At 31.5% G+C, this 17,436-nt stretch overlaps 2 protein-coding genes across 3 annotated transcripts in view; one reads left to right on the forward strand and one right to left on the reverse strand.

The window, feature by feature from the left end:
* Window positions 1–5,866: 5,866 nt before the first annotated feature.
* LOC148236991 (uncharacterized) lies at window positions 5,867–6,843 on the forward strand. Its single transcript, XM_088183445.1, has 3 exons — window positions 5,867–5,984; window positions 6,055–6,160; window positions 6,253–6,843. The coding sequence occupies exons 1-3, from the start codon at window positions 5,893–5,895 to the stop codon at window positions 6,784–6,786; spliced, it is 732 nt and encodes a 243-aa protein (XP_088039571.1). The 5' UTR covers window positions 5,867–5,892; the 3' UTR covers window positions 6,787–6,843.
* Window positions 6,844–11,742: 4,899 nt separating this feature from the next.
* clu (clustered mitochondria protein homolog) overlaps window positions 11,743–17,436 on the reverse strand; it is a 46,751-nt gene continuing 41,057 nt past the window's right edge. For both annotated transcript variants that reach the window (XM_088183443.1, XM_088183444.1), the window contains 14 exons: window positions 17,223–17,435; window positions 15,583–15,757; window positions 15,409–15,514; window positions 14,887–15,338; window positions 14,613–14,815; window positions 14,336–14,542; window positions 14,047–14,271; window positions 13,882–13,964; window positions 13,678–13,807; window positions 13,346–13,618; window positions 13,155–13,280; window positions 12,865–13,080; window positions 12,027–12,232; window positions 11,743–11,958 (listed from right to left, as the gene is read on the reverse strand). In XM_088183443.1, the coding sequence (XP_088039569.1) occupies window positions 11,811–11,958; window positions 12,027–12,232; window positions 12,865–13,080; window positions 13,155–13,280; window positions 13,346–13,618; window positions 13,678–13,807; window positions 13,882–13,964; window positions 14,047–14,271; window positions 14,336–14,542; window positions 14,613–14,815; window positions 14,887–15,338; window positions 15,409–15,514; window positions 15,583–15,757; window positions 17,223–17,435 (2,763 nt within the window). In that variant the 3' untranslated portion in view covers window positions 11,743–11,810. The remainder of the gene's footprint in view (window positions 11,959–12,026; window positions 12,233–12,864; window positions 13,081–13,154; window positions 13,281–13,345; window positions 13,619–13,677; window positions 13,808–13,881; window positions 13,965–14,046; window positions 14,272–14,335; window positions 14,543–14,612; window positions 14,816–14,886; window positions 15,339–15,408; window positions 15,515–15,582; window positions 15,758–17,222; window position 17,436) is intronic.

Consider the following 17,436-nt stretch of genomic DNA (forward strand, 5'->3'; position numbering starts at 1 on the left):
ACTATGCATGACCAAGTTCGATTTTATTTTAGTCCTATATCATAATATTTATCCATGATATAAGGAAAATCTAGGAAAACTTAATCTGTGATTATCTGTTTGGTTAATAATAATTATTTTAATCAATCATTAATTACTTTTATGCTCGTTAAACTTTTTGATTTGTATATAATGTGAGGGTGTCGAAAGGAAAATATTTAATTTTTTTTTACATACTTTTTTGATCAAAGACTTAATTTTATCTTTTTAATGCACTATAATTTAGATCAGCTGCGATTGAATTAAATCAGATAAATTAATTACATATTTTAAATACATATTAAGTTATTATATCAATAAGAGCTAATAATGTTTGGAACAAATTTTGTGTACATAAAGTTCAGATCCGTATCTGCGTTTGTTTTGTGCAGATTTGCATTTAAATGAAATAACTGCGATCGTACTATTGAACTAACAAATACAAAAATGTAACTCAAACTTTGCGATGCACACCTGTTTTTGAGATAAGCGTTAAATGATAATAAAGGTTGAGCCTTTCAATGCATGAATTCTGCGAATTTCGGTCATAGTAGATACGGCCGATAAATATTCTTCGAGATGTAAAAGCATGTTTTTGTTAAGAATAATTATCATTGTCTCGCATATCGAAACAATATAAAGGACCATGAATTTTGAAGTGATACTAATATATTAATTTGGAGTGGTAATATATTTGTGTCATTCTAAAATTTTTTTTAGCTTTCATTCGTAGTATAAACAAATATTGATATAGTTCAAAATCTGGCAAATAATTCGAATAATTGAATATTCTAATATTAGATTTAGAACCCTGATTCTAACCCAAATTCTTCATGTATAAGTCTCCGACTTATACCACTGGTCTATCGTGTTGAATAATTTATTGAATAAAATAGCAAAAACTGCTTGTTAACCGAACAATGTTTTTGATATGTTTTTCAAAAATGGCTTGAAATATGGGTACCGCATGGACTGAATAAAAATCAAAAGATATTACATAGGAAATCTAATAATTCTAAAACGACAAATATTTTATTGCCTGTCAAAAAAGCGAAATCTCAACACTAGTCAATTGAGGGTTCAATTCTCTTGCACGTCAATGCACCGCCACACATAGCACGGTTGCTCTCCAATAGTTGTCCTGTGAAATATTGAAATATATAGTAAGCGATAAAATATTTAAAAATACAGTTTCTTCATACACATAATTAAATAATATGTTATAAAAAAATATATTATTTACTTTAATTTTAAAAAGTGTTGCAAACTTTAAAGCTGCCAAAGAGGGCAACCAAATATCACAATAATAAATTACTTCAGACTTAAAATAAAACACTATACGTTTTTTTTAAAGCGAGCAAAATATCAATACCAGCTATTGAGAAAGACCACAGTTACACATTATGAACTCGAAAATTTGAGCAATTTCAGGAAGTTCGGCAATTACAAAGTGTTTTTTCTTTATTATTTTATTTGTCGCTTATTATTTGCTATGTGTATAGCTGTCATAAATAACATGATGATAAGAAGATACATTTCTCATATCAAAAAATGACATAATTGTGTTGTAAATAATGCAGCAGTACATCAAAAAGGGGGGCGTTGTTGTAATACACAAAGACTTAAAATATAATACACAACTGATAATAAGATATAATACACAACACAATATACTATGAAATATTCGAATAGTGAATAGTCAAAATATAGGCGTTCAAATGAATATTACGAGCCTCTAATAATCATGTAAGCATTTTGACAGCTTCTTACAGAAAATTTCGAGATTTTATAAGTTCCATTTCACCGGAATGAAACACTAATGTATAATTAAAGCTTATATTGCTTTTTGCGCTCTCCGATCTAATAATAAAGTTAAATTATTAGCCATGAAAAATGTAATTGAAATTATTTTAATATAGATTATGATTTTATTTTTATATTTTTAATTCAAAACACAGCCAGACTTTCTATACTTTTACATTAAAAATCACAAGACAAATATTTACTTATGTAACAACTTTTCATCACTTTTATATTTACAAAATTATAGTATAAAACACAACTTTAATTTAATGAAACATAAACTATTATAATATGTAGCAAAAATGCAATTAAAAAACAGTAATTAATATTTTCTCCAAGCAAACCTTCAGTGATTATATATTACAAATCTACGATTAAACACTTTTTGTTATGCCGATGTACGTGACGATCGGAAGTTCAAACTAATAAAGTAAAAGCATCCCCAAATGGACCATAAACGAAGACTTTCCGGCGTCTTTTCAGATGCTATTGTATTGGCAAATACCGACAGTTGGTGGAATGTTGGATAAAACGAATTGCATAACAGTGTTGCCAAATCTCTAGCTGTTCAAATTATGGAGGTAGATGCGGCAGAGGCGTTCCTATAAGAGAGACAGAAGAAAATACGCCTAAATCGTCGCAATTGGTCTAAATGTAGAGACTAGGTAGAGCAAAAGTGTATAGAAGCCGTAAATAACGTATATCAAACACTTCCCATCAGAACTTTTAACAAGAACTTCCACCAGATACTAGCATTAAGCGGAGCTACGCCGAGCATCGAACGAGGCTAAAAAGAACCGCAGCCGCTTCCCACTTCATGTTCCCTGATTCAGTTACAGTCCAAAATCCAAATTTCAACTCAATCACTGGAGACGACTGGATTTTATATGACGTATATAAGACTAAGCTAGCATAACTTAAAATACAGATTGCTTTACATTTTATAAAAAAAAACCGCTAGTAATCTTACATATGTATTAAGTTACACATTTCTTATGGCTAAAATAAGTGTAAACTTGTTCAGAAATATTTTTAAAAATTACAACAAATAATCCGTCAATTTATCTGTATTTGATCATTATTTATTTGAGTGCCACTCAACTTTTTTACTAATAAATTATATTAATTGTGGGTAGAAAATAATAAACATCAATACCTTTTTAAATATGAAGCAATACATTTAAATATATTTTCATAATAATAAAATATTAAATATACGGAATACATATTTTTTACTTGTGTGCAATATGGCAGTATTGATTTTAAATTTTAATTAACGGAGCTTTTAGAGGTACTGCTTATGGCAGGGGCGGCCAGACTTTTACTCCCCCCGCAGGCGACTTGCTTCTGAAATTAGCAATGGTGGTCTACCAGTGGCGGAACTCTAAATTTACTCCACCATCAAAAAAATATTGTATATACAACTTTATTAAAAAAAATTTAAAAAAAATCACGTAAAATGAACTTTTGGAATAGTTTATTAATAAACTTTAATTTTCCATTAATAAAAAAAAGGTTTTAATTAGCTGCAAAGTGAAAAAATAAGATAATCTGCTAATAAACTGCTGCTGCTTGAATCAAAGATTTATTTACCACGCATAACAAAATTTTGCAAAATTTTGAAATACATACAACTCATTGATTCTAGGCGGTAAAATATACTAGGCTATAAATTGTTTATGCGATAAATTACCGCAACGGTAAACTGCTAGCGATTAATTGTTGACGGTAAATTACTGGTAGTGAATTGTGTACGATAAACTCTTTAAACTCATAAATAAAGCATTGCAATATAAATTAAAAATATATAACCATGAACAAAAATAAGTACAGGGTTCTATATATTTATCATTACCTAAATTTATTGGTAAAGATACTAGTGTTTTGTTTTATTTAATTTAATAATAAATAAATGTAAACTTGATAACGATTCAAAACAGCATTATGTGACTTATTTACATGTATATTTATAATTCGCAATCGACTATTGTATAAAAAAGAAACTGTCACAAGTCATAAAATTTGCATCAAAAAGATAAAATCAAGACGCATCAGACGATGACCCCGACATCGGAGGTCGAAACATCGACAAGAGAGATGAGAAGAAAAGGTGCGATACGCATACCCTCAAAAGCTTATAAAACAAAATATCTTGATGAATTCAGATAAAAACGCAAAAAATGTGTATATAAACACGTGTACATATGTATGTATATTACAAGCACCGACTTATAATATCCCTTACAATTTTTTAATATTATTTTATTAAAGTTATTATTGACAGGGCCGGCCCGAGAGGCGGTCGTCCGGGGCGCGGGCCCAATTATTCGAAAGGGGCGCACCATTTACTCCGAACGAGGCACCGTTTGATTATATTTTTTTCATTTTTTCTATAAATGTCGATATCTTAATAATATTTTAAACAACATTTTCGAAATAACCTTTTTTAGCTCCCGTGGTAATCTGTCCGTCATTAACCTCGGACAAAAATGCCTGAGACGGATTTTTAACGAAAATTTTCCATTTTCCATTCTCGGTCCCGTCCCGATTATTGATACATATTTATATTAGTATAGCAGCTTAAAATATAGTAAACTTTATGGCAAAAAACAAACCGGATTAGCTAGAAAAAACTTGTCACAAAAATGCATTTTAAAAGCACTATAATTCAAAATGCTATTAGTTTTAGATTCGTATTTGTTATGCTGACGGACGTGACGATCGGAGAATACAAGAGAGTACCATTCCCAAATGGTTCTTTAACCAATTTGGTATCTTTACACAAAGGAAGGTTATTGTATTGATCAATACCGATAGCCGGTGAAAAGCGGAATGACACGTGCAGTGTTGAGAAATTTTCACCTTTTAACAAATCTAATTCCACATACAAATCATCGCAATTGGTGCATGCATCGAGAGTAAGTAGAGGAAAAGAACCTCCTTAATATTGACTAGAGTATACATTTTATACATTATTTTCTCCCTTCAGTTTTACAGAAAGCATTTACGTTTTATTGCGAAAATAAATTACAAATAAAATAATTAGACAATTAATTTTGCAACAGAATTTTCTCTTTCTTGTTCTGCAACTTTTTTTTCTGCAAACTCTTTGCGACTATTTTAAAAAAATGCAGGTAAATATATTATTTTAATTAGTTTTCAATGTTATAATTGTATGATACTCTTGATAGTATTCAAACTTTTAGACTTTCCACCGTATTTTTATAGGTATTTTTTATTTTATATATATATATATTTATTTTAAAGAAGGAGGGAGTTTATTAAGAGTAATAAAAATAATTAGCGCTACGAGTATTTTTATATACCACTACACCACTGGATCGAGTCGCGTCATACGTTGATATTGTGGTAGGATGAATCTCAGCGACCGTGATCAAAATGGATGCATAAGTGCCGTATCTAAATAACTATATAATAGGTAGAGTGGAGTAGAGAGATTGTCCGGCTACGTCCATAATATAATTTGTATGTACATATGTGTATAATAATGGGTTTGTAATAGACAAAGAGAATTCTGTCTGCGTATTAAATTTTCAGTGTATTAATTTTAGCATATGCGCATATGCCAAAACGCATTTGCAGCACGGAGCTGTAATGATTTTTCCGGACGCAGCTGTAATGATATTATATCCCCCCTTCATTTTATCTGCGCCGTTCCGGTACTGAAAGCGGCGCTGACGTTATTTGTTTAGCTCATATTGCCCGTCGCTCCCAGAACGTCGATAATTTGCTATATATGCACTTGTTTATAGTGCAATGCGCACGTAGACACAAACACAGGCTGCGCTGCACATATATAATTAACCATGCTGTATGTAGTATGGTGACCAGGAGTCCTTTAAAGATTAATGTTCTCAAAAAATTGTCTTTCTTTTGTCCAAAATTTTTTGAGATGGCCTTTTTATATTTAGTATTCTCTTTTGATATTTTCAGAATTGGGTCACATTATATAATACTATATATATATAAATACCTATATAGCTCCCAGGTTGTTTCACGTTTGACAGTGTTGACGTATGGCAACACTGACGCAAGACCACCCGACTCAAAATGTCATCGCGCGAAGGAAAAATCGGAAAGAGAAGCAAACCTAAAAAGCGAAAAAATAAGATCAACCTGGTTTTCGACGATGCTAAAAGACGGTATGTTTTATTTAAAACGATAAAGTTATAAATCGCCATTTGCTTATATTGACATAACCTCACTTTTCAGAGATTTTTTGAGTGGATTTCACAAGAGGAAAGTTATGCGACAGCATAAAGCTCAAGAAGAGTTGAATGAGATGCTAAAAGTGGAAAAGAAACGAATCAAACAAGAGGTGAGTTTGTTTTGAATACATAACCTAAAAATTTAGTCCTAAGCGCATTTTAATCGAGCATGTAAAAATAAATATGTTTATTATATTCGCAGGCTAAAGAGTCGTATAAGAAGTTAGTGGTGTCATATAGACCGATTCCTGAATTAGCAGATTTGTTTAACCAAGAGTATGAAACTGAAGACGCCACTGTAAAAATAACCGAATTATCCGCTAACGATTTGTCTGAGAGAAATAATTGGATCGGTCAAAATCGTCCTCATTATTCGGACGATGACGAAAAAGAATCGAGCGAAGAATCGGAAGAGGAAGAACTACCCGGAATGGAGCCCATTGCGAAAAAAGTTAAGAAAAAGGTCGAGGAGAAAGAAGAAATTCCGGTGAAGACATTCAAGTCGCAGAAGGAAGTTAAGAAATTGGTTAAAAAAGAAGCGACAAAGAACGTAAAGAAGAGCAAGGCGTTTCAAAAGAAAAACGCATTAGAGACGAAGAAGAACAGGAAGAAGTCACAGCAGCAAAAACATCGCCGGCTTAAGTTCGCCGATAAAAATTCTAAAATGAAGAATAAAAATAATAAATTAAATAAAGTATCAAAGTCAAAATCAAAAACAAAAAATAGAGAAAGATAATGTTACACTTATTAAGCACTTTTGTATATATTTATTTTAATAAACAGTAAAATGGTACTTGATTGTTCATTGCATGTTTTTTTCCTTGTATAGAACTCGAATGTTCATCAAATAAGTAACTATATTTAAATATTTGTCTGTTGTGTGGTACTTCTCGAGGAAATCTCGCAGGTAAAGGTAGAACTTACACGAGTTTCCAAAGTGTAGGGATGTTGAGGAATATGAGTGGGCAGGTAGATTCTAAAGAATGTTATTTCAAACACTAATCCACTTTCAAAAAATGAATTTAAATCCATGTTATAAATACACTTATACCTCGCTATACGGCCGCTCTTTATACGGCATTTCGCTATAACGGCCCTCTTCAATTAAGACACGTTTTCGATTTACGGCCTAAAATGTTTCGCTATAATGGCAAAAAAAACTTTTTTTCGATATCAATTTTTTTAAAAATTTAAAAATAGATTTAATTTGCATAATTTTAAAATGAAAGGTGAAGCAGCTAGAGCCGATGAGGCCGCATCTAAGGAATATCCTAACATTTTAAAGGATATTATTGAAAGAGGTGGTCATAAACCTGAACAAGTGTTTAACGTAGAGTCTACGTTAAACACTTCGTCTACGTCGTAGACGAAACAGGGCTTTATTGGAAGCGAATGCCTGATTGCACGTACATTTCAAAATCCGAAAAATCTGCGCCTGGTTATAAGGTATCTGAAGAACGATTAACTTTGCTACTTGGTGCAAATGCCGCGGGTGATTTTAAGCTAAAACCACTTTTAATATATTTGTCCGAAAATCCAAGGCCTCTTAAAGGACTAAATAAAAATCAATTACCCTTCATATGGAGATCCAACAAGAAAGCTTGGATGACTAAAGCTACTTTAGAGGATTGGTTCAAGAATGACTTTTGCACAGAAGTGAAAAAATATTTGCGAGACAATAACTTAAGCAACAAGGCTTTGCTAATTATGGATAATGCACCAGGGCATCCTACTAATTTATCCGAACTATCTGAAGATGTCATGATTGAGTACCTTCCGAAAAATACAACAGCTCTGATCCAACCAATGTATCAGGGTGCAATAGCCACTTTTAAGGCATATTACCTACGCCGAACTTTCCGACAACTTATAAGGGAAACCAGTGGTAAATCTTCAATTAAAACATTTTGGAAAAACTATAACATCAAGGATGCTGTTGACAGCATCAGTGAATCATGGAAGGAATTAAAATTAACAACAATGAACCATGTTTGGAAAAAAATATGACCATAATGTGTAAAAAGTACTGATGCAGAAGTTAATTGCCTTCCTGAAATTAGGCAAAACATTTTGGATCTAGCACATGATCTCGGCTTTGAAGGTTTGAACGAACGTGATGTGCTTGATTTACTTGAAGCTGATAGGGAACCCCTTTCATATAAGGAACTCATTCAGTTGCAAGTAGAACCGGCATTTGATGAAGAGACAGAGCCTGTTGTATCCAAACAGCTAACATCAAAAAAATTGTCAAAAGCTTTTTCCTATTTCGAACAAGGAATAAACATATTCCTTGAAAACGATCCTGACGTCGAACGTAGCGCTAGAGTTTCTCGAGGAATTAACTCAGCCATTAGCTGTTATTAATCACTGAAGAACGAGATAGACAAAAAGGCAAGACAAACAACGTTGGACAATTTTTTTAAACCAGGCCCATCCTTACCAGCGAAAAATGAGGACGACATTGATCTGCAGGCTACCATTTCTTCATCGTTTTTAGATTAAAGGCATTTTAAAAAAAATTATGTATGTATTCATACACATATTTTATGTAACATGAAGTTGTTTCATTTTTGTTTATGGATTATTGTTGGTTTTAGGAGTCTGTTCTTATTTTATGTTCAAATGTATGTACTTGTTATGTATGTATTTTTGATTTAAATGAAATAAAAAGATAAAATGTATTTTAAATGATAAACCATGTTACATATTTAACAAATTTGGAACCGATCCCATTGAATTTGTATGAATTTGTATTACAATAATTGATTCGTAATACGGCTTTTCGCTTTGCGGCCAAGTTTCGTGGAACGTATCTAGGCCGTAAAGCGAGGTATGGGTGTAGTCTAGTAAACACAGTCAACAACTACTAGGTAAGTAGTGAGATATCAGACTGAAATCAAAGTCTATAAACCACTGACATATATTTAATAGATATCACTATGCGTGATCTAGCTCGTTGTTACTAATTCATCACAATATGTATCCACGATATTAGGTACAGGAATACCTAATCTGTGGTGATGGATGGCCGGCGTCTATTTTATCAGCACCAGTCAATACTTCATATTAAGCTATAAACCGTATCAAAAGATACTTCAATTGAGCAACAGCATGATTTTCGTGTATCGAGATCAGTAGCAACGAATATGCTGATTATCCGATTTTGTGGCGAAAAATCTCTACTAATTTTGAAAAAATATTGAATAAAGCCTGTTATATTTTAATTCTTAAAAAAATTGGATAGGTTTGGGTTTTACCATAAAATGATTATTATTTTGTATCATATTTTTAAAATCGTCATCAATATGTTCAATATAGGCGACACAAGTCTTCTCTGAATACAAGGCCACGTCAGGAATTTTTATTAATGTATATACATACATAGGTTCACTAATATTTTAATATTTCAAGAAAATATTGAAAAAATAATGAATTATACAGATATTTAATAACTAATAAAGAACAAAGATTTTTTGTAGTTTAGATGAATAATGTAACATGTCTGATATTGATGAATAATTTTATGGTTAACTCTATTTAACCAGCACAGGATTTAATGGGATATACTGGAATTGGAAAATTGAGAATTGAGACATTACCACAATCTCATTTTTGGTAAAAATAAAACGGGTATAATTAATCAATTATTTTCTATTTATTGGTATTAACAAGTAAACATTCAAAAATTTATATCACTCCTTATTGCATTCAAACCATGAACAAAAGCACCATTTAATCAATATTGTGACTACTAAATTTATATAATATATATATCTACAATGATTTTGATATAACAAATTTCACTCAGGACAACATGGGACAAATTGTGATCACCTCATTGCGCAATTCGAGCGCCGCTTTCACCTGATGCTAAGTGCGTTGATTACATACGTGGAAGTACTATTCCGAAAAAATAATTTAATCGCCCCTCCATTGTTATATAAAGAAAAAATCACATGACTACGCTTTCATGTATTCGCAAAAAATTGTATAACCGGACCATGAGTATATTTATCATATATATAGTTATTCGACTACATATTATATAGCAGCAGTATCAACTTAAAATTATAAATATATTTTCCGTCTTGTAACTGGGCGTAATTACACATAAATGGCACTGAGACGTTCGTTTCATTATAGTTTAACGTGGTAACGCTCGCCGACAAGTATGAATGACATTCGGAGTTTGCCTCTCGGTTAAAGTTGATTGGTCAAGTTTACCGTTCGACAATAAAAAAAAAACACCTTATACATTATGTAACCATAAAAAAGGTAACGGATTAATAAAAATTGCTATTTCTAAAAATAAAACGTTCTACATTATAACTATATACAGCCATATCTCATGCAATTATAAGGCAGTGTTTTGTATATATTTTTTCTTAACAGTACCGTCAAACACAACCATATATATACAAAATACATCGAAGCTAATCACTTCGAACATATTTCGAACGCCCTCGACGAGAATTATTCAACACGGAACAATCAAGGTTATGTGTTAATGTTATTGAGAAGATGCAAAGAATGATATAGACGTCTATGATTATACTACAACTAATAGGAACATAATTTATTTTGGCCAAGTTCGATTTAGATAGCCAAAAAATGCACAATTATGTTAACGACAATGTTTATTGCACACTACGACAACTAAAAAAAGTAACAAAAATAACATTTAAAAAAACATACATAACTAAAAGCCGTTATCGATTCTTCGCATCTCCTACATTAGCAAACATTCGTCACTGATTACATAATAATAAGTAGATCTCAAACAAACCAAAGTAAAACTTAAAACAATCGAGGGAGAGGGTTTTAATACCAAAAAAATATATATATGTATCGAATCTTCGTCCAATGTTGCAAATTCTTCATCAAAGAATCAGATTGTGCTACGTTCGCTCAAAATTCAACTTTGGGCTTATTAGGTAGATAGATACAATATGTCCGCATAATGAAATATTAAACACTCTACATCCCATTACATATGAATCGCTTCTATGATTCAAACGATGCGACACTATAAAAGTAATAATGAATCTAAGACTATTCCGCTACGAAACAACTTAAAAACAACACAATTACAAATAAGAATATATTGGTAGTATAAATGGAAATTATTGTATCATATTACTTGCGCTACGCGTGTATAATTTCAATTTGAAAATTATTATAATATAAATATTATTGATTATCGTCCGTATGTATGTATTGTCGTATAGAAATTTTTAATTAACTCAAAATTTAAATGACCGTGAAGATGATTCGTTTTAACAAATGGCAAAGTAATTTTGCCAGTTAGCTATATATATATATATATATATATTGAACATACATATATATAATAATTACATAATAATTACTAAGTGTCCTTACGTCTCTCAACAATGTAGAGAAAAATACAACAGAAATAAATTTGATAAAAAAAAATACATATGTAACAAAAAAGAAACTACAACTTAAAAACAACATTTCACCTTTAGAAAATTAAAAATTATCCATATGACTCGCTTCAAACATCAATTATTAGTGGCCTACTCGATACAGTCTTATATAGACGATGATATTATCGTTGAGTTTTCGAGATGTAACAATACATAACAATTATATGGGTACGTAAATAATGTTATACATCGAATAAAAAAGATAAAGTAGAAGGCCGTTGTTTTGAACTATCAAAAGCTTATTTAAAATGAAGTATTGGTTCCTTTCGATTTATTTCACAACTTAACATAAAAACAGTATGAATTTCATTCAGCTGGACTTGCCAGTGGCTGATTCTTTGACACTAGCTGGCGACTCTTTGTCTTCGATCGCGTTAGAGTTGATTGTGATGTCCGGAGTTAATTCTTTGAGCTGGCGCTTTTCTATTTCAGCCTTGAAGCGTTCGATATCTTGAGGACTGAAATTTATCAACGGATAGATTAGCAACAAATAAGAATTATGTAAAATTAAATTAGCGACTCTTACCTAATTTGCACAAACAGTATTCCGTTTATGACGTTCAACATATCGAGGACAGATTCCATCGACGGCGGTTGTATATGAATCGGTGGAGCGCACGGGGTTCTACCGGTGTAAATGTCGTTCATCTTCTTTTGCAATGCGACTGCTTGGTGAGTTAAATGACGTAAACAATCAGACGATTCACGTGTCTTCTCGTGATTTTCTCCAAACTATAAAAGAATAATGAAGAAATTAGAGATTATAGGTATAAGTGAAATAGTTTTAAAATGGTTTAATAATTATTTAAAAAAGTGAAAGCAAAAAGTTAAAATAAATTATGCTTCTTTCAAAGAGAAAATAATATCTCACGGCATACCAGAGGTCCAAATTAGGACCGTCACTGTTTATATTATATATTAGTGACATAATAAAAAAATGTTAAATACGGCCAGGGGAATAATGTATGGAGGTGTGAATTTTTAAAATAATATTCCTAGGACAATCCGCAAAAATAAAAATGTAGCTGGTTTCCTGAATAGAATAAAAAAACACCTTCCTGTATTAAGAAATAAATTATAAAATTAATTTATTTTTTATGTTTATATTATGTTTTATATGTATGTTTCGATTATATTTGTTTAGCGTATAAATACTTAGCCATATTAGCTAAATAAAATAAATAAACAATTTATTTGAGTGATTGAGATGCATCCAAGCTAATTTATTTTTTTAAATTAAAATATGTTAAAATTGCTACATTATATACTTTAAATAAAAACGTTGTTTAATACCCTTTTTGTTAAAAAACTAAAGTTAAGAATCGCCGATGCCATTATAAAATGACTTTGTATTTTATACTTACATGTTGCTTATAAATTGAATAAGTTTCCCTTTCGTGTTGGAGAGCGGTACGAAAATCGCCGAGACAACTTAAAGTTCTGGCCAACAAATGACGAGCGGCTGCCGTCTTCAAAGAACGAGCACCATGACAAGCCGCCGTCAAAGCTTCAGCTCGTTCCAAGAACCTCAGAGATAATTCATATTCTCCAACAGCGTGTAATATCAAAGAAATATTACTCTAAAAATTAAAAAAAAAATTTATAAAACACATCTTCAATTTAAAAAAAAAAACAGTAAATTTAATACACTCACATCTAACAAGGCAATTTCTGGATGATTTTCACCGCACACTAAAAGAGCGAGGTATCTGGCTCTGTACAGCAGCTTTAACGCACTACTGACTTGACTGTTCGCGAAGCAATATAAAGCTAGATGAGTCTGAAATTTCATTACAAATGTTATAAATTTGAACGTATTGATTAGATTATGAATAATATACTCACGTATTCGGTAATCGTGTACGGATGGTCAATACCGTTGACTCTCTCCGACATAAGTACTGCTTTTTGTTGATAAGCCATTGCTTCGCGGTGCTCCCCGGTCACGTAGCAGAGCCGAGCCACCATTCGCAAGCACTGAGCTATTTCCGGATGCATTGGACCATAAACGTGATTCAAAAGATTCAAAGCTTCCGTAATTAATTCGTGGCCTTCTCGCACTTGACCTGCTTGTATTTTGCTTTGGCCCGTTGTATAGAAGTTGTAAGCATCGGATGCCTAAAACGATTAATCAATTCAACAACTCTCAATAAAATATATAATAAACAATAACGTACCCTAGGATTGATGTGTTTAACTATCGGGAAGATGTTCATTATATCGGATGTGTTAAATGTTACTTTGTTTTTGCTATCAAAGTCATATTCCCTTAACAATATTTGCAAGCCAACTTTAACGCAAAATGATCTATAAAAAAATATTTCACAATTAATAATGATAGGCGTTATAAGAATATAAAATAAAAATGTTATAAAACATACCTTAAAAGCGATATCTTTTGGAATCCGTACATTTCAACAGTACTTTCAATACTATCAGTTGGTAAGCTCCATCCCCAATAAATCTGTAATTAGATATATATATATATATATATGTTAATTGAATTTTGCATTGTATTGAATTTAATATATTATATTGAAACTCACCTTCAACTCTTGTTTGATTTGCTGCCATAAGCTCTTTGGCGTCAATGTTGTCCAATCAGCAGGATCTCCTCCGTTGCTCGCCGGACGTTGACGCTTCTTGCCTTTCTTTTTACTGTATTTCGACTGCAACTCTTCAGACATTGGAGGCAAAGGAACTGGGGCTCCGCAGAGCAAACAGTTTAAGAAATGAGATATTCCTTGTGACATCGACATAAGATCGCAGCCCTATAAATATGATCCAATTATTATGGTGAGTTGATAAATATTATCAGATGCAAATAAGACATACCTGTACGTAAGCAGTAAAGATGTGTTTAGTAGCGCGCAATATAATTTCAGATACAGCAATCGTATGAAGGTACTTAAGCTTTTCTTCCTTTTCGAGCAGAACACAAACGCGACCAAGATATCTCATATTGATGCCTCTCGTGTGTAGAGCGTCTGCTAGAGTGCTACCGTCCATCGGTGCAGAAGAATGATCTAAGCAATCTCTAATCTGTAAGAACATTTACAAAATTAAATAAAACTCATCGCTTAATATTTTAAAATCTGATATTTTCACTTACGAATGTTGGAATTTGATTCGTTAATAGAAAAGCTGCGGCTTCCTTGACTAAATGCTTTTGTTTGGTGAGTTCATCGTCGGAGCAAGCGTGTTTTATTCCATTGGAATAGACATCGGGATTGAACCGAATATCGAATTCGGCATCCTTAAGCGAGCCGACGGATTGAGCTGCTTCGCGAACAATATCACGGGTACTCTCAGCCACTACAAAAATATAACACAATTATTATTTGAATAAAATATAATGCATGTGCTATTATACAAATAAAACTCACTTTCTTGTTTATCACCATTGGATATAGAATCCGTAATGCTTTCCACAATCTTTTTGGCTTCATCCGTATCGACTTCCGAGTCCACCTCGGGTATCACAGATTCTAAGGTCTTCACCTTGGTGTTGTCCTCCTTGAGGCTTTCTTCTACATTAACATTATTATCTAGCTTATCATTAGTATTATTTGTGGCTTCGTCCGCCTTCGGACTGACTTCTTCGGATCCTTTATGGCCTTTCTTAACACATTTGTCTTTGTTAGCAGTCTTTTTGTTAGATTTCGACTCGACGACGGTATCTATTTCTGTAATTTTAGCACTAACTATTTGACTTTTATTGTCTTCTTTGTCTTCTAAGCATTTTTTAGTTTCGGAGCTGCATATTTCCTGTTGCTTCTTTATGCCTAATTGCTGTAGGTGATATGCTGCGTAACGTATGAACATAAGATATCTAGCCCTAAAATGAATATTCACACAATTTTAACATAAATTAGATAAGCGATACTTAAGAATATAATAATACGCACTCAACAAAACTATCAACGAGCTCTTGTCTAAGACAACATAATTTGTGCTTGTGCTCAATTGGAAAACCTAAAGCTTTTACTTCTTCCGATAATGTTTCACCTTCCACTGAAAATAATTCCATATTAAAATTCGTTTCACACTTTTAATATATCTCACATAAAGAATAATCATACATTTTAAGAAGTTCACATCCGGAGGAAAAGTCCTCAATAAATCTAAAATATAATGCCTTCCATCATTTCCAACAATTCCTTTGCACTCGATACTAGAACATAAATCTACAGATTCGCCCTTAGCGTTGACAACCGAATGTGGTAATATTTTCAATTGTAGACCAGCTTTGCTCAACTGCATAAAAAATATTAAAAATAGATTATAAAATAAAATGCTATGTAAAAATTAGAGTGAATAGAATCATGAATATATATGTTATACTATACTCCATTTGAGTTAGCAGTCAGTTATAATATTTATTTTAAAAATACCCAATATGACATTAAATTATCTTTATTTGCGTTAACACAAGCAGTTGAGAGCTATCCATTTCATCATTATTCATAATTGAGTAAGAGATGGCAAGTTTGGGTTTATGCCCCTACTATTAGCTCTAAAGCACACGATACGGATATAAATATGTTCGATATACTTAACATTGCTCCTGTTTATATTTTGAACAACTTAATAAAAATTAAAATCATTACTATATTTTTAATCGATTATCAAACGTATAGCCGCATATCAATTATAAATAATGATGAAATGAATAGCTCTCAAACTGACTGTGTTAACGCAAATAGAGTATAGTAAAAATCTTCATAACATATATTTATTCAGTGAACATATATTTTCACTAGAATAAATATTATTTCGTTAACAGTTTCAATGAAATAATATCTGAATATATTTTCACCAGTAGATATATACTAGCGAAAATATAACTTAACTGATAGGCGCTATTGAAATTATATGCTGTTCCAAAATGTCAATTAATCAATTTGATCGTTAAAAAACGTCCATTTGCTGTTCAAACCCATACATAATAACCTAAACCAATTAACCAAACTCAACTTGACCTAATGAGAGTTTCAAAACTTTTGATTAGAAATGTTAGTAATATATACAATATCCATTAAAAGATTTTTTGTATGTTTGTACAAAGTCGTACACTTGGCAATGCCATCGTTCTCACATTCCGTACTAATCGGGATAATTTTTTTAAATCAAAAAATAGATTGAGAGTTACTGGTGTATATACATATGAACATACACTTTTTATCGCCTTTTAGTTTTTATAATTGAAAACGGAAATTGACAAATTTGGCATTTCTTGTACATACACATATCATATATTACATACACAAGGCAAATAATAAAATTATTCATTTTTTAAACGAAAGAAGTAAGAAACACTAATTAGGTTTTATCATTTTTTTTCGTAAAAGCTACAAAAATCATATATGTGTGCGCTTTCAGCAAAATACGGCAAATGAAATAATTTTCTCATATTTTGTAGGTAGGTCATGAAATTTTATGTTTAAATTCAACCCAGGATTTGATGTATTGTAACATTATTCTGAAATTTCAATAAAATATGGGCTCTGTGTGAAAAGATATTTTAATTTATACACTATATAATATATAGAACATAAAGTGTTAATATAGGTTATTATTAAATGCAATAAAATGTTTATTTACTTTCAACAGGAATGTGATATCTAAATTAAAAATGATAATGTTTTTGTCTATTTAGTAGTTAGGATGTTTACTTATATACTCTCAATTCCGTAAACTCTAAAAATAAAAATATACTTACCAAATCCATATATTTTGGATGAGTCAATACAGTTTTGCCAGAATCAATACTGCCATATATTACACTCTGTTCCTGTTCTTTTTCCAATATTCCTGGAATAATAGACTGTGCGGTTACTCTGTAACCTCTATAATCAATCACAACTGTGCCTAAAGTATACAATCCTTCCAAATCAACGGCGCTGTATACTCGAACTCCTTGTAAATCGTTTCTC

The sequence above is a fragment of the Plectrocnemia conspersa genome, unplaced genomic scaffold, assembly GCF_051122295.1.
Source record: "Plectrocnemia conspersa isolate PC_06_02 unplaced genomic scaffold, ASM5112229v1 ptg000003l, whole genome shotgun sequence".
Taxonomy (NCBI): Eukaryota; Metazoa; Arthropoda; class Insecta; order Trichoptera; family Polycentropodidae; genus Plectrocnemia; species Plectrocnemia conspersa.